This window comes from Chinchilla lanigera, unplaced genomic scaffold (assembly GCF_000276665.1).
Source record: "Chinchilla lanigera isolate Chin_1 unplaced genomic scaffold, ChiLan1.0 scaffold00154, whole genome shotgun sequence".
NCBI classification, from domain to species: domain Eukaryota; kingdom Metazoa; phylum Chordata; class Mammalia; order Rodentia; family Chinchillidae; genus Chinchilla; species Chinchilla lanigera.
In genome coordinates, this window is record NW_004955555.1 from 797,336 (window position 1) to 822,287 (window position 24,952).

Below are 24,952 nucleotides of genomic sequence, written 5' to 3' on the forward strand. Positions count from 1 at the left end.
CGCTTGGAGAGTTGACTTCTTGTTCTGGTTCTACTGCCTGTGTGGCCTTGATAATTTTATTCCCTCTCTGATCTCTCTTCTCATTTAAGCAACAGATTAAAGCAGTGATTTTTCAAATGATGTCCTAGGGCTTCAGTCCCCACAGAGGACCAAAGACCTGAAGGAGGGGAAGAAGAGAAGGGTTATAGGGAAGCTTCGCGGGCAGGTCTAGGTCCTTCCGTTCCCTAAGTGTCCATATGAACAGCTTCCCTTTTACCTCTCATGTACTGGGATTCCAAAAGATTTCTTTCCAATAGAAAGATCTGAACAAATCTTGGGGAGTCTTAGAGGCCAAGACTAGCACAGCAACTGAGCACTCCCGTCAGCCGCATGTTCCCCGATCTTGCTTCTATTTCCCTTCCCCAACTATGTAAAAGAGGCAGTGAAGAAAAAAGCATAAGGACAGTTAACCCAAATGAAACAAGACTGAAATTTAAGCCCTACTTTGTCTGGGTTGAGCTGACCTTGGGCAAGTCACCTCAATGCTTCTTACTTCAGAAGCCTTCTCTGCAAAATGTTCTCTTCATAGAATAATGTATTATTCAACATAATCCAAGAAAATACCTGAGACATACTAGGCATTCAAACACTGTCTGGCCAGCCAGCCTAGCATTCCCTCTTCCCAACAAAAACCTACTGATGGCCGGGGATATAACTCAGCGACACACTGCCTGCCTGGCAAGCACAAGGTCCCAAGTCTAATTCCTAATACCAAAAAAAAAAAAGAAAAAAAATTTAAAAACCCCTACTGACTATGCCACAGTCCAACTCCAACTTGGTGGGGGTGGGGTAAGAGGTGCTTCAAGGCACCTCCTCGTGTTTCCTACCCCAGCTACACATTATTCTCCAACTCTGATGCTGGGTCTGGCCCAGGAGCTACCCTCTTCTGTTGCTCTGTCAGCCTGCAGGGATGCAATGAGAAAATTCAGATGGCCTGAGGGAACACAGCCCACATCAGGACTGAAGTGGAGGTACAAGGGTGATAAGAATCTCAGAAACACCGGGCATGGTGGTACATACCTCTAATGCCAGCAATCTGGAGGCTGAGGCAGGACTGTCAGCCTGAGCTGCATAGCAAGACCCTGTCTTAAGAACACCTCGGGATTTCTCCACATGTACCTGCTACATGTAATCAGCTCTAAGCTTTCCCATAGGGCTGCAAGGACCTCTAGTGGCAAGAGTGCCATATTGTCTCCATCTAGCACTAGAAAGAAGCCCCTCTGAGAGCCATGCCCAAGGACTCTGCTGCCTTCTGTTTAACCCAGCATGTGTTTACTTAGCTCCTATTACCTGCTAGGCCTTCTTCTGGGTGTCAGGACACAGCTACAAGAAGTCAGAACCAGTACCTGGTCCCAAGACTCCCCAACTCCACGCTCTAACGGGAGCTGACAAAAAAAAGACATAAATGTTCAACTTAGTCTTTATTGACTTCACTTTGCGGCCACCAGGTGGGGTGGGGGGCACCTTTAAGCATAACAAGGACCCCAGAGCACCCCCTTCTGAAAATAGAATAGATCCAATTTTAGAACTTACACGGCAGTAGGCAGGGAGGAGGAAGGGGCACAATATGTACAGAGGCTTACGGGGACATTAGAGGAGGGCCTTCGGCAACAGGGCACGGCTGCGGAAGCGCCGAACGGGACACTCAGCCACTGATCTGAACCCCGTCAGTCTCAGCCAGAGGGTAGATCTCAATGGCTTCCACCAAAGGCAGTGCTTCCACTGCAGTCTCCATCACAGCCAGGCCAACAGCTGCTTCTGCCTCTGCCAGCTGCTGCTGCACAGCTGCCTGATGCTGCTGCTGGTGGGTCTTGCGATGCTTCCAGAGGTTAGAGAAGGAACGGTAGCTCTTGCCACAGTCAGGGCAGGAGTAGGGCCGTTCACCAGTGTGGATCCGGCGATGTTCTGCCAGGCGCATGGAGATAGCAAAGGCCTTGCCACACACTTCACAGGCAAAGGGCCGCTCACCTGTGTGCAGACGCCGGTGGTCTTTCAGGTGAGTACTTTGACGGAAGGCCTTACCACAGTCTGGACACGGATATGGTCGCTCGCCTGTGTGGATGCGTCGGTGTACCTGCAACGATGTCTCTGTGCTAAAGAGCTTCTTGCACTCGCTGCACTCCAAGCCCCGGCGTCGAGCAGGAGCTGCAGGGGCTGTGGTGGCAGCACCTCCAGGGGCTGTTGGGGAGGCAGTGACTGGTGTGCGAGTGGCCCTCGGAGCCCTAGGAGCTGGGGGCTCCTTAGCCAGCACCTCTCCAGGGCCAGCAGCTGCATGCGCTGCCTCATGTGCCTGCAGCCGAGCGGCTGAGCCCACTTTCTTGCCACAGGTCCCACACTCAAAGCGCTGTGGGGCTTGGGCGGCAGCTGCTGCACAGCGGTGCTCTCGAAGCCGTAGTGAAGAGGGGAAGGCTGCTCCGCAAGACGGGCAGCGGTGAGGCTGGCGCCCAGCGTGAGCCACAAGCTGGTGCACCTCTAGTAGCCGGCGCAGCAAGAAGGAGCGTGGGCACTCACGACACTTGTAGGGGTACTCGCCTGTGTGGTGGTAGCGGTGCATGAGCAGGCGATAGGGACGATGAAAACGCACCCCGCATTCCTGGCAGCGGTAGGGGAAGTGCTGGGCATGCACCAGGCGGTGCTGCCTCAGTGTGGAGCTTTGTGTGAAAGCCTTGCCACAGTCCCCACACCGGTAGGGACGTTCCCCTGTGTGCGTGAGCCGGTGACGGGCGAGGTTGGCCGGTGAATTGAAAGGCTTGGAGCAGTCCGGGCAGGGAAAGGGGCGCTCCCCCGTGTGGGTACGTAGATGGTTACGCACATGAGACTTCTTCTTGAACATCTTGCCACAAATGCTGCATTTATGGCGCCTCTCCAGGCGGTGCACAAAGCGCTGGTGCCGGGTCAGCTGTAATGCCTTGCCAAATTCACGGCTGCACAGGAGGCAACGATAGGTGCCAGAGGCAGCAGGTTCTGCTGAGCTCTCCTCAGACATCGGGGGTTCGGGGGCCTCTGGCTCTCCAGTCTCTGCTGGCGCTGGCTCAGGAAAACTGATGACAGGCTCCTCTGGTGGGACTGGTGTCGTAGGCAGAGGGACACCCCCTGCTCCATGGGTACGCCGGTGATAAAGAAACTTGGTGAGGTTTACAAAGGTCTTTCCACATGGACATGAATGCAAAGGATTTGGGGTATGGGCTCGTCGGTGGGCCAGGAGGAGAGCCTCTGTACCAAAGGCCAGACCACAGTCTACACACAGGAAGTGGGACTCACTACTGTGGTCTCCAAGGTGCTGGTCCAGACTAGAAGGGCTGGGAAAGACACGACTGCACAAGGGGCACTTAAAGACACCCTCTCGGTGACTCCGCAGGTGCTGCTGAAGCTGGTGGGGTGAGAGAAAGAGCTGGTCACAGGCCGAGCAAAAGAGTTCCTGGGCGGCTGTCCCGCCTGGCTCTCCACTGTTGTTCCTCCGTGGCCTGCGTCCACGGCGATCTCTTCCGATGGCTTCACCATTGCGCAGCTCATAACTGTGGTCAGAGGCTGGCATAGGGTCAGGCTGAGACACAGGTACCTCTACAGGCGATGGAGTGAGGGTCTCTGGCTGTAAGGCAGGCTCCTCAGATTCTGGGGCAGGAGCAGGAAAGTGGGTGGCCTGATGCTCCAGGAAGTCAGCTGGCAGCTGGAAGAGCTGGGAACACTCAGAGCATTTATAGAGAAGCAGCTCCACCTCAGTCACTACCTCAGTGGTGGTGGCAGCTGCAGATGGGATAGCTGCCCCTTCCCCACCCTCTTCTGCCTTTCGGTAAGAGTGCTCCACAGCCACACGAGCCTGACCAACAGGGGGACCTAGGACAACTGGAGACCCCAAGACCACTGGGGTAGGAGCCTTGGTAGGTGTGGTTCGGAGGTGGGTCTGCCGGTGGCTCAGCCAGAGTTCCTGGCTAGCAAACAGAGCCTTGCAATCCACACATTCATAGTGGATGGTGCTGGAGCTCAGGGAAGGTACCTTGGGTGGCGGCTCAGCTGGCACTGCCTCCTGGGGTGCCATCATCTTCAGGTGCAGCTCCTGGTGCTCCAGAAGCTGGCTGGGTGACATCAGCAGCTGCCCACACTCTAGGCACTGGTACTGACTCTCCTGTACTAAAGTCTGATACAGGCCTGTGCCTGAAGCTGCCTCTGTGGCGACAGTGACACCAGGTTCAGCCACACCCACTAGCTCAAAGTGCTGCTGGGGCACATGGGAGTTCTGGTGCACGAGCACCTCCTCCAGGGATCCATACAGCTGATTGCACTCAGAGCAGACATAACGATGCTCAATGTACAGGACCGTCTCTTCTGATTCTTCAGTCATGGCAGCATCAAGGCCCTCACCTATAAAAGGGTACAACAGGGACAAATCAGTCCTTCCAAGAGGCCGTTCTTTCTCCTACCTTCCAATACCTTATATATGCTCCCCCTAAATTTCTTCCTTCAATTTCTTTCCACTGCAACTCCTCACCCTAACAATCCCTTGTTCCTTTAACAAAAATATCAAACGTGAAATCTTCCTCATAGTCCCTCTACCCCGATCTCACCTCAGTCAACTCATATCAAACTCTACCCACCAGACCCTTACAAACTGTCCAGCTGGGCATGGTGGTGCATACCTATAATCCTAGCACTCAGGAGACTGAGGCAGGAGGATCAGTAAGTTTGAGGCCAGCCTGTGTTACATAATGAGTTCAAGGCCAGCCTGGATTACAAAGTGAAACCCTGTCTCAAAAAACAGAACAACAACCCCAAATTGTCCAATCCCCTCATCTCCCGTACCTCACAGTACATCCCCAATGTCCTGCCTGGTGCAAAGGAACTGTCTCCTCCACTAAGATCTCCTTCCATAGACTCCTTACTAACTCACACTATCTTCCTCATTCTCTCACCACCGTGCGCAAGAGAATCCTCACCTAGGCCCCTGCCCCATTCCTCCCAGCCACACACCTCCCATGGCCTTTGGGGTTTTCTTTGAGGTTCTAAACTTATTTCTACACCCAGCTCACTTCATCTGCACCAATGTCATGCCACTTCACTTTTTTGTTGTTGCTGTTGTTTTTCTGAGACAAGATCTTTGTAGTCCAAGCTGGCTCCAAACTTACTTTAATACTCCTGTCGAAGCCTCTCAAGTGCTGGGATTACAGGCATTCACAATCCCTGCAAACCAATCCCCCATATCAAACCAGCCCTTCCCCTAACCAAGTTTTCTCCCATCGGTCTAACCCACCTCCATGTCCAGACTTTTTTCATCTTAACCACTTCCTAAGGATACACAGATCTGCTTCTTGAAATTACTTAACTTTCTCAAGAAATCAAATGTCTTTCCCATACCCAGAATATTCAGACCCATCTTCACAAAAGCCTAATCCTTCTTTCATACCTAGACTTTTCCCATAACCCTATGACAAGGTATCCTGACAGTCTTCATTTAATCACCACTTCTCTGTACCAAGACCAAATCTACAATCCTTCTGGGAACCTTTACATTGATTTAAATCCTTCTTTTTTTCTTCTTCTTTTTTTTCCTCTTTAATTTTTGAGACAAGTTCTTGCTATGTAGTTGAGGCTGTCCTTGAACTCACTATACGTAGCCCAGGCTGGCTTTAGTAATCCTCCTGCTTCAGTGTCCCAAACGCTGGGATTACAGGCATGTGCCACCACGCCCAGCTATTAAATCTCTCTTTGCCATACACACCCATTCTAACTCATGTGGGAATGCCCAACTCTCCTTTACACATCAACATAAGACCCTCTGCTTTGGGTGTACACCCATACGAACCCTAACTCTTTCCAGGGATCCCCAGAGCCCCACTCCATAAACAAAAAACAAAAAACCCCCACTTCTTTGCAAAAAAAATCCCCACACATTAACTCTAGGAATATCCAGACCACTTTTTACAATTTATTTTTCCTTTTTTTTTTTTTCTTTTTGAGACAGGGTCTCACTATGCAGTTCAGGCTTACCTTGAGCTCACTTTGTAGCCCAGGCTGGTCTCCAACTCACAATGATCCTCCTGCCTCAGCCTCCCGAGTGCTGGGATTACAGGCGTGCACCGCCACACCCAGCTTTCTTTACAATGACTTAAAACTCCCTTCTCATTGCCCAGAATCCCTTCAAGGATACCCAGACTCCCCACAATTCATCTCATACACAACCCCTACCATCATCCTAACCTAGTACAGATTCCTCCCCAAATCTCTCCTGACTCCTTATTAATGCAGCACCTCTTTCGCATCCAGGAATGCCCAAACCATACCTCTCTCATCAGCACAGATCTCCCTCGGACACCCAAATCCCATCCTTATCTTGGCCTAGTTACCTGTACTTTAAAACAACCACCAACCACCTCCCCTAGTTCATTTGAGAGCCACAGCAACGCTCCTTCCGCATGAACACTCTTTTCCCTTTCTAGAGAGCGCCTGCTCGACTCTTGCGAAGGTTACCCGAGCCCACCCCGCTACACCTTTGTCTAACGCCTCTTCACATTAACTTAACCCCACGCTCCACACCCGGACCTCGCCCCTTTAATCTCCCTTTAGAGGATATCTGTTTCCTGACACCTTTTCAAACCAAGACCCCTTTCACTGCCCTAATTCTCTCCAGGCATAACTAGTTCCCCTCCACCCCGAACCCCCTTGCACCCTGACCGTCCCCCCGTTCTCCCGCCCGACCCCCAGGAGCCCTCTAGGCGCCCCTCTCAGTCCTGGACCAGTCCCGCTACCCAAGCCCTTCGCCCCATACCCCACGGCGCCTACGAGCCTCCTCCCGGCCGCTCCAAGGCCTCCCTTCCCGTCCAGCCCCAACCCCGTTTTGCAGCCCGAGGCCAGCGCCCCTCAGCCCTGCCCTCCATCCCAGCCCGCTTCCCACCCTCCGCCCCGGCCCGGCCCCGACCGGCCCGCGCGCCCCGCGGCAGTTGGTGCCGCTCCGCCCTCGCCGCCCGGCGCGCGTCCCCTCGGGCCCTCACTGCGCAAGCCGAGACCGGGGCAGGCCCGGGCGGTGGTGGGGGGACAGAGCTGGTCCTCCGCGGGCCGGCCAGAACTCACCCGCCTCAGCTGTCTCGAACACTTTAGAACCGGGCCGCGGCTATCCTCACACAGACACCTTCACACCGCGTCCTCTCTAGCTCCCGCCGTCTCCTCTCGCCTGCTCCACAGCCTAGCTCTCACCCCCGGCAGCCCTCAGCAACGCCCCTCCCACCTTCCTCCTCGGCCGCCGCACAGACGGCAAAACGCGCCCAATCACAGCCCATCTGGCACCTGCTGTTCGGCCAATCGACGGTCACGTCTCTGAGGTGTGGGCCAATAGTGCAGAGGGTAGGGCTCTCCCTCGGCCCCCCCACCAATCCTCTAGCGACATTCTTTCACGGGCCAGCCCGCAGGTTGATAGTGCCCGCCTCTTTAACCTGGAGGATGCTCCTCCTCCACCCTTTCTTCGACTCCGCCTCTGACGGCTCGAGGAGCGCTGAGCGGAGGGCAGCGCGATGACGTCAGGAGGCGGAACGAGGCTGCGGGCGCCATCTTGGGGGCGCCAAGGTGGAGTTGGCATCGTGGCTTGGGGAAAGTGCTGGCAACTGAGGCGTGCATTACCCCCACAGCAGGGGCAGGGGCATCTAAGTGCTGGAACCCCCTGAGGGCCAAGGGGAGAAAGTGAAACACCACCCAGAGTGAAAGGCTGGGGGGACCCGGGCATCAATCACATGAAGGCAGTAAAAACTTGGAAACCGAGATACCAGACTGATCTTGTTAAGAGGGGAAAAGACTAGAAGGAAGAGGAATGAAACAAGGGACTGGGGCACTGGGAGGGGTTGGATACACAGTGTTAGCAAGTTGAGGACTCGGAGAACTAGGATAAACCTGAAGGATACGGGAGGAGATGGGAAATGAAGAAAAAGGAAAGGCAGGGCCAGGAAGTTTCGTTCAAAGAAACGCGGGTAAAGGACCTGAGAACAATCTTTTTTTTTTTTTTGCCTTTTTGAGGCAGAGTCTCGCTATGCAGTTCAGGCTGGCCTTGAGTTCACTTTGTAGCTCAGGCTGATCTCGAGCTCGCGATGATCCTCCTGTCTCAGCCTCCCAAGTGCTGGGATTACGTCACCATGCCCGGCTCTGAGAGCAATCTCGATGACAGCCTGAGGAAAGTGATTCCTAGCAGTAGCAGACAGACTGTTTTGCTTCCCATCACCTGTCAGGGTGACTGACCTTGCATAGCTGAGGGAGGATGGGGCCATGTGTATCCAGGGGACTCTGGCCCAGGACCATTGCAAGTGTTTTCTGAGAGGCCTGGGAGTGTGGCTGAGTAGAAGTGCGGAGCACTCGCCTATGCTGCACAAGGCCCTGGTTTAGGTCCCCAAACCAAAGCCATCACCGCTACATTTTCAGAGAGCTGCTCTGTGCGTCCAAGGATAGGGGAGTTGCAAGAAATGCACTTGATTAGACTTCTCCCTACCCCCTCTCATTTCTCAGATGAGGAAACTTTCAATTGTTTACCCATCTGAGGCCAAAGAGGTACTAGGAAGTCACATACATTAAGATCTAGGCTTGACTTTTCAGTCACTTTTGCTTTGTCGTCTTGTTACTTTCTAACTGGGTGTCTTAGTTTTCCCCTAAACTCTTTAAGATGACTCGTGTGGCTATACCAGGCTGCCTGGACTGGAGTCCTGGTCCTGTCACTTCCTAGCTGCGACCTTGAGCAAAGGAACTCTCCTTTGCCTTGGTTTCCTCATCTAAAAAATGGGGGTAAAATAATAGCCTCTGTCTCAAAGGGTGGTTGTGAGACATGGAGCAAAATCTACTTATTTTTATTAGAATCTCAAGGAGCCTAATATTAATAGCTGACATCTCCTGGGCATGTAGTGATGTGCTAGAAATTATGCTTAGTGCTTTCTATGCATTATTTAGTTTAATCCTCTCAACAACCCTCTGAGGGAAAAACTATTATCCTGAGTTTACAAAGAAATTGAGGCCCAAAGAAGTTAAGTAACTTGTCCAAGTTCCTATAATTAGGAAGAGATAGAGCCAGAATTCCAACCCAGAAGTTGATCCCACCCAGGGTCTGTACTCTTGGCCCCTGGGCTCCATTGCCTGGCAGGCAGGATGGTCTCTAAGTTACTTGCTGAATGGATACAATGGCAAGCAGAGCAAGAAATTGGTGGAAATTAAAGCTAGGGCCTTGCCTGCGCTCCAGCAGGCTGGGTTTGTCCTTAGGGCAATGACACTGGGTATGGGAGCCAAAGAAGAGCAAATTGGGCTCAGCCTTGGATGGCTCTGTGCAGTTGGGCAGAGTTTTGCTCCTGTTGAGGCCTCTTTTTCCCCACTTGAAAAATCTGAGGGACAAGTTTAGCTTCTCAGGGTTCTTTCTAGACTAGAACCTTCTGCTTGGACTTCCCAATTTATTTGAGTCTGTGAGATCTTTTCAGATGATACAGGAATTGAAAAGTGAGAAAAGTGAGGCCTGGTCAGATGTATCATAGATGGTAGTGGACCAGGACTTCTGGAATAGGTTGCATTTGGAGAAAATAGGTGTTCTATGTTAGGGTCCCTGCGTAAGCAAAGGCCTAGAGTCGGGCATAAGTCTAGGCCTCAGGCCTGGCTGGAGCTGTAGGAGGTGCCAGGAGGCTGTAGGTGATGCTCAAGGAGGGTGAGGCAGTGTGCGCAAAGTTAGTGGTCAGATATATGTGTCACATGTATGATAGGGACGGCCCACCTGCCAGCTGCAGAGAGGTCCCCATGCCAGGCCTGTGTGTGGTCTGAGTTGCTGTGTGCCAGGTGTGTATGCAGGGCATGTGGTCACGTGCGCTGGGGGCTGCACGTGAGTGTGTCAGTGTCTCCTCCCCATCACGAGCATGGGGGTGGTGGTGAGTCACGGGCTCAGCCTTCAGCACCAACTGTCATGTTCCTTTCCCCCAAACTTCACCCCCCACCCAGCCGCGCACCACCCACCCCCACTCGGAGATCTGTGTCGAGATTCTCTCTCCATCCCCCTGCCCTGCTCCTCTCCTCAGAGAGGCAGCAGAACGTTTCCTGGGAGGAAGAGTTTCCAGCGTTGGCTGTTCCCTCCAGGTCCCTGCCCTGACATTGTCCCCCTTTCCCGTGGCCTCTCTGCTCCAGTTACTGGAGAATGGAGCCCTCTTCTCACACATCTGTGTGTCCTAAGGCTTTCTCTATGCAATATGGAGAATTCCCGTATGTGCCACCCTTCACCCCTATGGGTGCTATTTCTATTTCTGGGTGCTCTTCCCTCATCTCCATGGGCCAGCCACTCCTGCCTCGGTGGGTCTCTGCGTCTGTGAGCTACATCTTGTCTCTGTGGGGCCCCAGGTGTCCTAGGGTCTCCCTTCACCCTGTGTCTGTGGCCGCCTCCAGCTCGCTTGGCCCTCGCTCCCAGCCTCCCTGCTCTGCCCTCTTGTTGCTCTTCCGTGGACTGCTCCCCATGCCAGGCAGTGCGTTCTGTCTGAGGGCCTCTCTTTGTGTCTGGCCCATCCCCATCCTCAGGAGCCTCTCTTCGTCCATAAGCTGCCCCTTGTCTCTGAGGTCTCTTTGCTTGTCTCTGTGGGCTGCTCCCTTGTCCCCGTGGGCTTCTCTTATCCCTGGGCTTTTCCTGTCCTTGTCCTTGTGGGGTTTGTGGGGCTTGGCCCACCTCTCTGGGTCTTGATGGCTGTCTTTCTATTTCTCTGCATTTTTCTTCATGTCTGTAACCCTCTCTCCCCATCTCCACGGCCTTGTCCCTGGGTATCCTCACTGCCTCTCTCTCCCTGGGCTCCTGTGCCCAGGGCTGCCTGGGCAGGGCAGTGGCATGGTGTGGTGGAGGGGGTGGCCCGGGGTGGGCCCTCCATCCAATGCAGCTCCTTCCTCTCATCAGCATTCTCCTCGCGCCCCCCCTCCAGCCCCTACCAACCGACCAATACGGGCTCCCCCTCCCCCGACTCCCCTCCCTCCTCGCTCTCTGCTCCCCGCCTGCCTCCCTCCCTTCCTCCCGCCTGCCCTCCTCCCTGCCTCCCTCCCTCTACCACCCCCCCCAGCGCGCTCCAGGACCCAGCGCGGGCGGCGGGCGGCGGGCGGCAGGCAGCGGCCTCTGAAGGGAGAAGGAGCGGTGGTGGCAGCGGTGGCGGCGGCCGGCAGCGGGCAGAGAGGCCCAGCTGGGGACACGGAGCCGGCGGCGGCTGCTCACAGGGGACGGGAGTCCGTGGCCCGGCCCCTGCTCCAAGGCCCTGTGAGGGCCGCCCCTGGGACACCCCACCCTCCTCCGCCTTCCTCTTCCACCTGCTCCTCTCCATCTCCTCCCTCCCCCCTCCTCCTCTCCTCTCTCCACCTCGTCTGCCCCCTTCTCGGCCTCTGTGGGGCTGCCAGCACCCCATCCTCCCCATCCGCTCCACCGTCCGGCCTCTCCCTGTCCCCAGCATGCTCTTCCCTTTGGGGCTGAGGGCTTGAGGACTCCAGTCCCTAGCCTCGTCCAGGGCAGGGCTCAGGCTCTGGGGGGAGGGGGGGGACGGGGTGACCCCCTCCCCCCCAAGACACCCTCCCCTCCCCCACTTCTCCCGATGGCCAGCTTCCTTTTCTCCACCCAGGGCTCGCCCCCAGTGGCCCCCCCAGGCCGGCCTGGCTAGGGGAGGGGGCGGGGCCCTTTCCCGGGCCGGCTTCCCCCTCCCCCGGCTTTGCCTGTGCCCCCTCCCTTCCGTTTTCACCTTCCTCTCCTCCTTTCCTCCCTCCTTCCCCTCCATTTGCTCCTTCCCCCTCTCTTCTCTCCCCTTCTCTCCTCCATTTTCTCCTTTCCCCTTCCTCCCCTCCCGGCCCGCCCTCTCCTTTTCCACCTGTCCTTCCTCCCGGCTCCTCAGGAGCCACCGTTTTGGATTAGTTGGGGGCCGCTGCCGGCGGCGGGGGAGAGGGCCGGTGGACCGCCCTCTCCCCCTGCCCCAGCCACACCATCACCCAGAGCCTGAGCATCTCCGCTGTCGTTCCTCGGGCCTCGAGGGAGCCCAGCCCTCCGTCCCACCAGGATCCGTGAGTGTCTGCAGGGCGGGGATCGGGCTGGGTCCTGGGTCCTGGGCCCTGGGTCCTGGGTCCTGGGTCCTGGAAGGCTGGGCTCACTGCCCGCCTGGCAGGTCCCTGTGTTCCCTGTTCCCCAGATGGCAGGAACCTCCCCGACTGGGGGCCTGCTTGGTGCCCTCCACCTCCCCAGCCCCCAGTCACCTCGACCTTTTCTCACCTCTTCTTCTGAGCGCACAGTTCACACCTGGCCCTCTCCCTCAGTTCCTGGGTCTTGGGGCGACCGGCTCTTACTGGTGCGTCCCTTCTCTCGGCTCCTGGCTGGTCCCTACCCCTGCTTTCTCTGAGCCCTGGGTCGCAGTCCCAGACCAGCTGCTGTTTGTTCTCACTCTCTGCTTCAGTCTCTCAGCCAGTCTCCCTCTCTGCCTCTCCCTCTGTGCCTGCCACAGGCTCTGTCCCCATCCCATCCCGCCTCTGTCTCCTGGAACTGTCTTCTTTCTGCTTTGGAGTGTCCATCCCATGTGTCTCCTGGCCCTCTCTTTACCCCTGCCCAGCTTCTCTCTTCTTTGCTGTTATCCCAGCCCTGTCCCTGTGTGTCTGTCAGTTTCTTTCTCTGTTAAACTCTCAGCCATCTCTGCTTGAGGTGCCCATGCCCAGACTAGCCACCTTTCTACTTCTCTTTTTCTGTTCTTTGCTGCTTCTCTTCCCAGCTCAGGCTCAGAGCCTGAGAGCTGGAGGGGCTGTCTTTTGACTCACTTTTCAGCTTCCCTCGCCTTGACCCACCCTGAGTCCCCAACCCCTTCCTCACTCTCTAGCTGTACCCCTCCATTCCTGGTGGTCTTGCTCTTCCCCCTTCCACCCTGTCTCCCTGCTTCCGCATTACCCTGTGTGGCCTTTCTGCTCCCATCCCTCCCCACACCCCGGGGCTTGCAGGCTCTTGGATCTTTTGGACCTTGGCAAGCATCCCTGAGTGTCTGCCGGGTGCTTACACTTCTGCGTGGGCTGCCTGTATCCCCCCGGCACATTCACTCTTTCTCCCTGCCTCAGTTTCCCTCCTGAGTTCCTTGCTCCTCTCCTCCAGTGCGTGAGCCCATCTCTCTGGCCGTGGGCTTCTGCTTCATGCTCTTGCGCTCCTGCTTCTGCCCCTCTTGGCCCTCCCTCTTCTTTAGGCTGCTGTGCAGCTCCGGCATTCATTCTTATACCCCGTCCATCTTTCTCAGGTTAGTCTTCGTTTCAGAGTTTTGCTCTTTCTCTCCTTGCGGCTCTTGTACTTGCTGTTATTTGTCATTCGGCGGGGGGCCCTCTTCCTCACCCTATTTGCCTCCTCATCTTTGCTGTATCTCTCCTTTGGTGACTTGTCCCCCGACCCCCGTAGGTCCCCTACCTCGGCCTGTTCTCTCTTTGGTTGACTGTGTTTATCTGGCTGGGCCTGGATCTGTGGTCTGTGAGTCCCAGGCCTGCCTAGAGCCCTTGTTCCCCTCTCTCACATCCTCTGTCTGCTCTCTGCCTCCTTATGTCTCACTGCTAGGGTGTGTTTGTCTGTCCCATTCAGCCCCGTGACCACTTTGGTTTATCTGTCTTTTAATGCATGCCTTCCCGGACCTCTGTATCCATTTGCTGCACCCAGGCCTGCACTCTTTCTGTCTTGGTTCCACCTGTGCTTGCCACCTGTGGGTCCCTGCCCTTCTGTTTCCTTTCTGTGAGTCTTTCTGTTTCTATTCTCCGCTGCCCATTTGCCCCAGGTATCCCAGGATGACCCACCTCCCTCCAGTCCTCTCCTAGGCCTTTTCTCCACCCTTCCCACTAGAGCTCTCTCTCTACCTCTGCCAGTGTTGCTTGCTCCTCCACCGTTGACAAGCCTCCACCTTAAATATAATTTACAGTCTGCAGTCACCAGCCTGTCCAGCGTGCCCTCCTGCCCCCCAGCCTCTCCTTTTCAGAGACTAAGAGAGCAATGACTTGCTCAAGGTCACACAGTGAGGCGGGGGACAGAGGTGGGACGTATGGGATCTCCTGTTGACCTTACCTCGGCTTTCCTGCCCATTTGAGATGATCTGAGGTATCAACTTGCACCTTTGTCTATTCCTAGCGGTTCTCATTCTGACATCTCACAAGCCTAATTCCTCTTTCTGTGGGGACTGGGTGGAGTGTAGGAAGACATGAGGCTCACCTCAGAGCATTCTGGGCCCTACAACAGCTCTCTTCATGGAAACTCAGGTATTCCTTCTCTGGGGCATACATAGCCCTCTGCCAAGGAGAACTGCACACACATGTGGTCAAACTCACCCTGCCCAGTGATTACCCTGTAGGAGGCCAGGTGCACCTGGAGCAGTCTCCCCACCCTAGCAATCCTGCACTTCCCGGGGTGGAGAGCTGTGCAAAGGTGCGCTGTCTCTTTTGTTCAGCCCCCTAGAGCAGGGTAGGGGCAGTGGGCTGGCATGCACTTCTGGCAGGCAGCTCACTTCCAGCCGTACCCACTTTCTTCTTGCTGTCCTTTGTTGCATCCTGAGTTAGTATCTCTCCTTGGTCTCTGTCTTCATCTTCTGTGCTGTGGTGTCCCCTGGGTCAGGCTGCCTTGCTGTCTTCCTCTCCCTGCTTCTACCCTTTATTTATCTCCACATCTCCTCACCTTCTGCCACTTGCGTCTTTCTCTCTCCTAGTCTCATTCCCAGCTCCCTGCAGCTCTTCTGTCTCTCTCCATTTTTATCTACATTTTCCTGTTCCGTGATATATCTGCCTGTTTTTCCTTTCTTCTTTTCTACTTCTTTCCCCTCTCTAAATCTCTCTTTTATATTCTGTTACTTCAGTTCTCTTCATTTTACTTTGTCATTTTACTTTACTTCATTGCTACTTTGGGTCCATTCATCTGCATGTCTTTCTCTCCCTTTTTTTCTTTTTCCATCTCTTCCTCTGTCTCTTAAGTTTTTTAACTCCCAGATACTCTTCCACCCCATCCCCCCAGACCCTGGATGTCCAGGCTTCTCTCCCCATGGGATTATGGGAGCTAGGGACGTCAGGAAGGTGGCAAGTGAGGCTTGGGATGGGGTTGCCTAGCAACCACTGCATCCTCTTCAGCCGGTTTCTGTTGCCTAGTAACGGCTGCCTGCCCAGATACAGGGGTGGGACTGGGTGGGGACAGGAGTGTGTGGGGTGTGTGATACTTCCTGGTTTCCTACTGGGGTAAGGCTGGTTCCTGGAACCAGTCCCACCTGAAATCTCTAGTTACCTCGCCCCTGCTTAGATCACTGTGCACATCCTGTAGCAGTGCCTGTCCCATCAGATCTGAGTGCTGTGAGCTCCTCTCTAGTACCCTTCTTAGCCTGCGCTTTGCTCCCAGTAGTGCCCTAGTACTATTGAGCGTGGAGTCAGATCAAGTCCTTTGGAGCTGTAAATTCCTTACCAGCAATGTCCTGGGGGCTGTGCTTGCCACCCCATCCAGCAGTCCTCTTAAGGGACTCTGTCCCCCATATCAGCGATCTCCACTTGGGTCGGGGGTGTCCCTGCAGGTGGCGAGTGGGGGCCGCGGCAGGTGCGTCCCCATGAGGAGGGGAGGAAGATGCCGGCTGAGCTGCTGCTGCTGCTGATTGTTGCCTTTGCCAGCCCCAGCTGCCAGGTGCTCTCATCACTGCGCATGGGTGAGGCCCTCCAGCACCCCGGGCTCCACAGAGACCCTCCCACCAGGCCCTGGGACTCCTCTTTGGGAACCCAGGCATGCCAGTCCCCCAGGACCCAGGATTCCAGGCCTCAGGTCTCAGCTTTCCTCAGCAACAAGGAGACCCACCCCCCGAGATCTTCCTAGCCTCAGACGCAGGAGTCCAGACCTTAACTGTAACTCTAGAGTCCAGGAGTCCCAGGACCCCAGACTCTCTTTCCTCAGGACCCAGGAGTCTGGTCCCCAACCCCTGTGTCCCCTCAGCTGCAATCCTGGATGACCAGACGGTGTGTGGCCGTGGTGAGCGACTGGCCCTGGCCCTCGCCCGGGAGCAGATCAACGGGATCATCGAGGTCCCAGCCAAGGCCCGAGTGGAAGTAGACATCTTTGAGCTGCAGCGGGACAGCCAGTACGAGACCACGGACACCAGTGAGCGGGGCCGCGGGGGCGTGGAGTGAGGCAGGACAGGCCGGGGCCCTCAGTCCATCACTCTGCCCCTGGCCTCCTCAGCTTGGCCTTGTCCTCTTCTGGCTCCTTCTTCCCCCTTCCTTCATGTCTGTCTCTGCCTTCTCCTTCCCAGAGGTGGATGCTGCTGGGCACAGGACCCAGGCCACGAAGCCGGGGGGCTCAGGGGCAGGTCAGTGAAGGCTAGACTGGAGCAGAGCTTTGGTGGGTGAGCACTATGTAGGAGGGTAATGTTCCCAGTATGCCCAGTGGTAACTGACCCACCACACAGGGGTGCAGAAGTGTTTATTGAATTCTGATGGACTGGATGAATATTAACATGGGCCAGGTGAACAGATGTGCCAGCTCATAGACCTTTGTGAAGTGCTGCCTTAAAATACGTTTTAGGGTTGGGGGTGTAGGTCAGTGGTAGAGTACCTGCTTAGCATGCATGTGGCTCTGGGTTCTTTCACCCCAAAAAACCCAAGCATGTTTTAGACAGGTTTCTTGCGGGCCTTATTAGAAGCTTTATTATATTTATGAATATTTCAAGTTACAAGAGGGAGAATGGGGCACAATGTTTCCCAGACTTTTTTTTTGGTGGCAGTACTGGGGATTATCCCGGACTTTTTTGACGGCTACAGAGGAGTACATTATCTGGGAGAAGAAGGGATAGTGAGGAGGCAGAAAGTGTTGCTGGCATGAGTCTGGGGCTGGAGGCCCTGGGGAAGAATCTGGAGCCAAGAAATGCAGTGTAGGGTTCAGGCCATCATGGATTCGGGGCCTGTTTGAGGGGATCGTGAGTGACGCCTGGGCTAGAGTGTGACAGGGCAGTGGGGAGGTAAGGCCGGGCAGCCTCCAGGCTGGCTGAGGGGCTGCAGTGCCAGGCTGTAAGATGCCACTTTGAGCCAAGGCCATAGGGCGGCGTCAGTGGGTTTGGACCAGGGAGCTCGGGAAGGTAAAGCCGGAGGCTGGATTGGGGTGATGGGCGAGCAGGCTGGTCGAGGTTGGAGAACAGGGACAGATGTGAAGAAATCTGTGGACCAAGAAGGGGTAGGACTTGATGACTCATGACAGTTAGAGAGCACAGAGGCCAGAATCACTTCCAGGCATCTGGTCTGTGTAAGTGGTGGGACCATCACCAACTTGGAAGTCACAGAAGGAACAAGTTTGGAAGAGGGCAGAACGCTTGAAAGAGACATTATGGCAGGGGGACTCAGTGATACCTCCGTTCATGAACTAATTCTCTCCACTGTTTTAGTCGCAAACTGAATTGGACAAGGATCCAGTCAAATTCAATGGTTAGGTTCAGTGTCGATCTTATCGGGGAAATTGATTTAGTTCTCGTCCAGTTCAGTTTGCATCGAGAATCATGGGAAGAATTAAGTTCGTGAACTGAGGTACTGCTGTACCTGCCCAGCATGTGCAAGGCCCTGAATTCAGTCCTCAATACCAAAAAAATACCCCCAAAACCAAAAAAACCCACATCATGAGATCATGTCACTAAGAGGCCTAGGTACTACTTTCAGGCATGGATGGATCTGAGTGCTCAAATGACATCCCAGGGTTGTTTCAGAAATGGCTGGATCCAGGTGTTCATGATATTCCTGCAGTGATATTCTAGGAAACATTGTCTTATCTGTGGGTCTTGCTTTCTTAGGAGTTGGCTTCATCTTCAGGAATATTCTTCTTAACTGGTGGCAAGATGGCCCGGCGGCTGAAAGGTCACATCCCACCAATTTTGCAAACCCAATAATAATTATAACAGAAGACATGGGGAGGGCTCTCTCGGGTCTGATTTGAGCCTGTACCCATCTCTGAACCAGTCACTGTGATTCTGTGATGGGCTAGACCTGAGCTGGGAGCTGATCAGTCCTGAGAAGCACATGGACCGAGGGACAGGGCAGGCCTCTTGGGAAAAGTCAGCGTTCTGCTGTGAGAACGAGCCCTGGGTGGGAATAAAACACCAGGTGCCCACCTCTTGAGCCTTGAGACACATGTGTTTGAGGGGGAGACAGGAGAAGAAGGAGCAGATAGATGCAACAGAAGGGTATGTTTGGAGCACAGAGGACCGTGGGGCTCTTGGCTGGGACTTCCAGGTAGAGGAGTGCCGGGTGCCTCATAGGTGGTGGCATGGCTGGAAATATTGAGAAAGATGAAGGCAGAGCATCTGGCCCTGGATTTACAGGTCAGAGGGAGGCCCCTGGTGCCGCTTGCTCTTTGTGCTTCGCCTTGTTTCCCCTGGTGTGACTTGTCCCTCTGTGGCTACGTCCCCCCTATCTCTCTGTCATCTTCCTCCTTCTTTTATACACTGCATTGAGGAGGGTCAGGCTTTGGCCTCTGGATCTGGGTCGGTGGAGAAGGATCAGGCAGCTCCGAGTGTCTGATCCTTATTTGGACCAGGGTGGCCCTGGGGTGGGTGGGGCAGGGCGTAGATGGAGGGTCTCTAATTCTGTGGTCTCTTCTCTGCCCCTTGCAGTGTGTCAGATCCTCCCCAAGGGGGTCGTGTCGGTCCTGGGGCCCTCCTCCAGCCCAGCATCTGCCTCTACCGTGAGCCATATCTGTGGGGAGAAGGAGGTGAGGCAGGGGCGTGGGGGGCAGTGAGGGAGCCATCGCTGGGAGGCCAGGCCAGGGAGCAGCAGGATGCGAGCACAAGTTCCCTCTCTGTCCAGATCCCCCACATCAAGGTGGGTCCTGAGGAGACACCCCGTCTTCAGTACCTTCGCTTCGCGTCTGTCAGCCTGTACCCCAGTAATGAGGATGTCAGCCTGGCAGTCTCCCGAATCCTCAAGTCCTTCAACTACCCCTCGGCCAGCCTCATCTGTGCCAAGGCTGAGTGTGAGGGAGGATAACTCGATGTTTTGTTTTCGATTCCTCCAAACACCCCTTCCTGACGGACGCACGCAGTCACTCATTGCCCTCCGGCTAGACGCCCCCCTGACTTGGGCATGAGGCTTTCCTGGTTCTCACCTATCTTCCCTTTTCAGAAACAGATCTCTGGTTCCACATACCCCTCCTGCCCCCCGAGAGACCCATTTGGTCCATAGGAGGTGACCAGGCTCCTGCTCATCTGGCCCCCTGCTAGGCCCTGGGGGTTTGGTAGGGGCTAGTGCTGGGCCTGGTTTCTGCTTTCATGGGACTGCAGGTCCAGGGGAGGCCATGGGTGATTGAGCTCTTGAGACAGTGATACACGGGGCACCAGGACGTGTGCGGGGCTTCTGGAGGGGCCCTAAGCTCTCTAGGAGGTTCAGAGCCCACATCCTGAGAAGCGGACATTTAAGATGAACCTGAAGGTTGTGGAGGAAACTGAGGGCTGGTGGGAGAGGAGCCGGGGCTGAGGAAGTGTGACCCCTCTGAGGGGCTCAAGGATGCTTCTGCGGCCAGAGTGTGGGAGGAAGAAGCAGGAATGAGGGTCCTGTGGAAGATTTTGGATCAGAGTAGGGCCAGGGAACGAGGCCAGATTCATGTCATAGAAAGAGCACAGACTGGAGGAGACAAGCATGGCAGGAAGACCAGTGAGAGGCAGGACTGGGAGATGGGGGCTTGGGCTCAGGTGGTGGCCATCGGGATGGAGATCCAGGACAGGCTGAGGAGGACGGCAGAGGAGGGAGGACGGGTACCGTCATGGATGACGTGAGGCTTCAGCGGAGAGAGGGAAATCAGTCCACTCAAGGGGCATATGCTGGCTGAGGCATATCTTGGAGATGTTCAAGTGTGATGTCCACTATGCTGAGGGGGTTGTGGGTATGAAGCTTGAGAGAGTGGACCATGCCTCAAACCTCTGGAAGGGCTAGGGATATAGCTCAGCGGCACAAGCACCTGCCTGGTAAGCTTAAGGTCCTGAGTTCGATTCCCAGTGCCCCCCAACAACAATGACAAAAAAATCTCTGGAAGGAATTCTCCTTCCCAAGGTGCTCGCTGAGCACCTGCTGCATGCCAGACTGTTGGCATTCAGGAGATTGCAGAGAGTAGGGCAGATGGGAATCACCATTCAAACCTCTGTTCTGAGAATGGGAGTTAGAAGCAACAAGCACTGGGAATAAGTGTGATTGTATTTAGTTCTGTGGAGCCGTGGCAGTGCGTAATAAGGGTTGGGGGAGTCAAGTTGGGGACAATTGTAAATGAAACAGTGAGTGCAGGCCTCGTTGAGAAGGTGACAGGTGGGTAATGACCTGGAGGAGGAGAGGGCCTGAGGGAGGAGGGCTCCACGTAGAGGGAGCGGCCAGGACTAAAGCTGCGGAACAGAAGTGAAACCTTTGTGTATTTGGGTCAATGAGGAGGCCCGTGCAGCCCGAGCCTAGGAAGGGAGGAGATGTGAAGCCATCAGAGGGCTTGGCGTATCTGTTTTCATCATTCTGGCTTCTGTGGAGGGAACACACTTGGGCCAATATGGCCATTGCAAGAGGCAAGAGATGACACTGGCTTGGGCCGGGGTGGTGACAGTGGCGTGGTGTGGTGGGTTCCAATATGTTCTGAAGGTAGCACCTAGATGGACTGGGCATGGATGAGGGAGAAAGAGAGAGAGTAAACCAGGGCCCCTGTCAGCAGTTCTGGCCTAAGTGACTGGCAGGCTGTGTCTCCTGCTTGCCCAGTGGGGAAGACAGGCGAGGGAGGTGGGCGCTGGGGCAAGGAGTTGAGTGCAGTGTCAGACATCAGGATGAAGACAGGGACAGGAGAATGAAGACAGGAAGGAACCTAGGCTGGGATTTTGCTTGGAGAAGACTCAGGCATTGGATCCTTGAGCTCCATATTTTTTTTTAGCCCAATATCCTGAGGGCCCCAAGTGGCCCAGGTCCCTATCTCCCTGGCATACCCTCCAGTCCCCTGCCCAGGTACCCCATGTTGGGGAGGAAAAAGGAGGGTCTGCCCTGTGCTAGGTAGCCAGAAGGTAGGGCTCTTAAGTTTAGGCCCAATGCTCCCTCAGGCCTGCTGCGATTGGAGGAACTGGTACGGGGTTTCCTCATCTCCAAGGAGACGCTGTCAGTGAGGATGCTAGACGACAGCCGGGACCCCACACCACTGCTCAAGGAGATCCGAGACGACAAAGTGTCCACTATCATCATTGATGCCAATGCGTCCATCTCCCACCTCGTCCTCCGGAAGGTGCGCCCCCCTCCATCATCTCTCATTCTTAAAAGAGCCAGGGAGCGGAAACCTGAATGACTGTCAGCAAGTCACCTAGTGGCCAGGGGCCGCAGTAGTGGGGAAAGGTCATCGGGATCCTCTTCTTATTTGCAGATGCTTTCATGATCAGAACAGTTGTCTGCCATCTTGGCCACTCCCTGACCCCGTAGGCCTAGAGGGCACCTCCTCTCTCTGTAAAGAGAGGCCGCTGGCAGTCCCTACCTCAGTGACTTGTCCTGAGAGTTAGTGAGTGAGTGGCAAGAGTAGCACTTAGTACGATGCTGGCCCGGGGTGAATGTGCCCAGGTCACAGCCATGAAGGGTGTTCTTGGGCTCTGTGTTGCGGTGCTTTGCATGAGTCCTTAATTTGTCTCTCAGCCTACCTCGTAGGGCTGGTGTCATAAGCATTCTGTGGGTGACTGGCTCACGGGCACACAAGGAAGGCCTGGAGCACTAGGGCCTTCCACTGCGGGCCTGGCACATTCTGTCTACCAGTGACCCCACTCATTAATCATTCATAAGCTTCTGTGCTCTTAGTTTTTCTTCATAATCAAATTGTATTATTTTTCTCCCCACTTTTTTCTTCTTTTAATTAAAACCATATATCACCCCTGATTGCAGCCCGTAGGAAAAAGCGTGAATGGGCTTTTGAGACAGGATAGCTTAGGGACCAGGTTCTGGGCTGGAAGCATGTCAGCCTGGGCAGGGGTCCCGGCTGTTTTGTCCTCTCCTAGCCTGACCTTCCGCAATGCCCACGTGGAAGAGCTCAGGTCCTGCCACTCAGCAGGTGGAAACTGGCACCTTGTAATGTTGCATCTCTCATGGAGGTGCAGATGGGGCACGGAGAAGTCTTCTAGCCTTGTTCTTCTCCATGACTGTGAGAGAGGGGGACTCCCAAAGTGAACCTTAAGATTTGAATTGGCTGTCTTTTCTTGAAGAGTACTTTTCTGGCGTGTGTGACCAGCCTGTGACCCACGTGATGGTAGCCCCTTTTGGGCCACGTGGAGGTTAGGGTTAAGGTTCCTGTCCTTGCTCACTGCGTCTCTCTCCAGGAGGAAATGTGAATGCTTTCGTGAAAGAGCCCCATTCTCTTCTCCAGCAGATCTATTTCCCTCACCCCTGAGCACCAGCCAGTGTGGTGGGGATACAGGGGACCAAGTCCCTCTGCCCTCACTTGCCTTTCTATCCCGATCATCTCTTACCGTTTCCCACTCGGTATCTTTTCATCAGGCCTGTCTCTAAGTCTCCCTTCCTCTCCTGAGCTCCCCGTCGTTGCCTGCCTCTCACACTGCCTCTTGGTCTCTCCTGTGTTCTCCAGGCCTCGGAGCTGGGAATGACCTCAGCATTTTACAAGTACATCCTTACCACCATGGTGGGTACTCCCTCAAGTCCCCGTCTCCCTGCCTCCGTGCCTGCCTTCTGTGAGGCCCTCACCGCCTCTCTCTGGTTCCAGGACTTCCCTATCCTACATCTGGATGGTATTGTGGAGGACTCTTCCAATATCCTGGGCTTCTCCATGTTCAACACCTCCCACCCCTTCTACCCTGAGTTTGTGCGCAGCCTCAACATGTCCTGGAGGGAGAACTGTGAAGCCAGCACCTACCCAGGCCCTGCGGTGAGCACACACCCAGTTACACTCAGAGACACACCGTGCAGAGCCACTTACAGGGGCTTTCAGATTCGATCATGCGCAGAACTCCCTGCACTTCCAGAGGCTTCATGGTACAGCCCTGGGTATATCTGACCCACGTTTCCTTCCTTTCCACTTACCATGCTGCTCCAGCCACGCCAGCTTCCTGCAGGTGCCTTGATGCCCCATGGACAGGTGCACCTCTACGCCTTTGCACGTGCTCTCCCCTCTGCTCCCATGCACTTCTCCACAGAACCATTGCCAGGCTTTTGCTCAAATGTACCCTTGGTTGTGGAGGACTCCTCCAGTATCCTGGGCTTCTCCAGACCTGGTCTTCTTGCACACGTAGTCTGGAAGAGCTGCTCCCACCACGGTATCGGCAACACATCTAGCTTCCCCACTGTCTCCCATGTGTACCAAGAAAGACCCCAGAACCTCTTGCTCCTTCCTGAGCCATTCCTGTGAAGAGAGTTGTCCAAAAGCTTGGGATAGCACCACAGGGGTACATGGGGGGTCTCTTGGCTAAGTCACCTCTTTCCCATCCCTCTTCACCCCACCTTTGCCCGCCCCCAGCTGTCTGCTGCCCTGATGTTTGATGCCGTGCACGTGGTGGTGAGTGCCGTCCGAGAGCTGAACCGCAGCCAGGAGATTGGTGTCAAGCCGCTAGCCTGTACCTCGGCCAACATTTGGCCCCACGGGACCAGCCTCATGAACTACCTGCGCATGGTGAGCCAGGAGCAAGGGAGAGTGGAGGGGCAGGGCAGTGGCCACCTCAGGTGGGGGCACTCACTGTGTCCACCCTGCTGCCCTCTGCCCTCTCCCCTCCCTTCATTCCCACCTGCCCCGGCCTCCGGGCTTCCTCCTTATTCTTGCATCTCATCTGTTCACGCTCACCGTCCTCTGCCTGTCTGGGCTGCATGCTGTCTTGGGTTCCTTGTCTGTTCTTTTGTGCCATCTGCCTGTGTTTCCTTGTGTGCTGTCTTCTCTATGACTGTGATTCTTCCTGGTCCCTCTCTCTGGTCCCCTCACCCCTGTCTTTATGCCTTTCTCTGGATGTCTGGTCCCCTCTGGGCCGTTCTGCCCATCTCTGGGCCCTGCCACCCCTCCCTCTGCCCCGCCTCCTGCCCTGCTAGGTAGAGTATGACGGGCTGACCGGGCGGGTGGAATTCAACAGCAAAGGGCAGAGGACCAACTATACCCTGCGCATCCTAGAAAAGTCTCGGCAAGGCCATCGAGAGGTGAGCAGGCTCAGGGCAATGTCAGAGCCCTGCTGGGATACGGCTGGGGTGGCCCAGAAGATACTGAGTCCCTTGGCAGGTCCTGTGCTGACAGTACTCTCTCTGCTCTCAGATTGGGGTGTGGTACTCTAACCGGACCCTGGCCATGAATGCCACCACCCTGGACATTAACCTGACACAGACGTTGGCCAACAAGACACTGGTGGTCACAACCATCCTGGTGAGTGGTCCAGGGGAGAGGAGAGGTCAGTAGGGCCTTCCGAGCAGGCCCAGCTTTGTCCTAGCTCCCTGTGATGTGCGCAGGCTAGCAGGGAACATGATTGATACATCCGGTGACCCAGATTGTGACCAAGGGCGGCATCACCATCCTTAACCACTGCCAGAGGAGGGGAGGGTACAGACTCTGTCATAGGAGCTAGTTCAGCCCCAGGCTCCTGGTCCGTGGGAGGTCCTCCATAATCATGATTGCTAGAATGGTCATTTGTCACACTTACCAGCCTAGTGTGCTGGTACATGCCAACTTGTGCAGTATCCATCCGGAAGAGGTGGAAGTGGAGGATCAGAGAGCTGAAACAACTAGCCTAGGATCACACGGCAAGTATAAGGCATAACCAGGACTAAAGCTGCGTCTCTAAGGCTCCGCAGCCTGAGTCTTTAAGTGCTGTGGTCTGAAGCTCCAGTCCTCTGCATACTTGAGCCCAGCTAAGGACATTGTCTGGTACCCCTGGGGCTGCCATTCCTGCATTTACAAAGTCAGAGAAGGAGGGCCTTTGGTGTGTCCACTGTTCATTCCGTACGTGCTCTGCACCAGGCAAGGTGTGAAGCCCTT

The 24,952-nt window shown here is 55.2% G+C and overlaps 2 protein-coding genes across 4 annotated transcripts in view; one reads left to right on the plus strand and one right to left on the minus strand.

The window, feature by feature from the left end:
- Nucleotides 1-1,443: 1,443 nt before the first annotated feature.
- Znf574 (zinc finger protein 574) lies at nt 1,444-7,273 on the minus strand. 2 transcript variants are annotated; one of them, XM_005412398.2, is made up of 2 exons: nt 7,102-7,273; nt 1,444-4,398 (listed from the first exon to the last, which is right to left on the minus strand). In XM_005412398.2, exon 2 carries the CDS (start codon nt 4,376-4,378, stop codon nt 1,685-1,687), a length of 2,694 nt encoding a protein of 897 aa, XP_005412455.1. In that variant the 5' UTR covers nt 4,379-4,398; nt 7,102-7,273; the 3' UTR covers nt 1,444-1,684. The 2 variants fall into 2 exon arrangements, with proteins under 2 accessions (XP_005412455.1, XP_005412456.1); XM_005412399.2 differs by lacking the exon at nt 7,102-7,273 and adding an exon at nt 6,022-6,063.
- Nucleotides 7,274-7,571: 298 nt separating this feature from the next.
- The window catches only part of Grik5 (glutamate receptor, ionotropic, kainate 5), a gene marked incomplete in the record, with an annotated part of 60,489 nt that continues 43,108 nt past the window's right edge, over nt 7,572-24,952 (plus strand). For both annotated transcript variants that reach the window (XM_005412394.2, XM_005412395.2), the window contains 11 exon segments: nt 7,572-7,590; nt 15,543-15,671; nt 15,953-16,117; nt 18,612-18,709; nt 18,805-18,970; nt 21,057-21,235; nt 22,574-22,627; nt 22,709-22,870; nt 23,459-23,611; nt 24,019-24,123; nt 24,236-24,343. In XM_005412394.2, the coding sequence (XP_005412451.2) occupies nt 15,593-15,671; nt 15,953-16,117; nt 18,612-18,709; nt 18,805-18,970; nt 21,057-21,235; nt 22,574-22,627; nt 22,709-22,870; nt 23,459-23,611; nt 24,019-24,123; nt 24,236-24,343 (1,269 nt within the window).

Bases quoted from the DNA above. Each gene is read 5' to 3' on its own strand.
- Znf574 (XM_005412398.2), bottom strand. From the start codon at position 4,378: ATGACTGAAGAATCAGAAGAGACGGTCCTGTACATTGAGCATCGTTAT.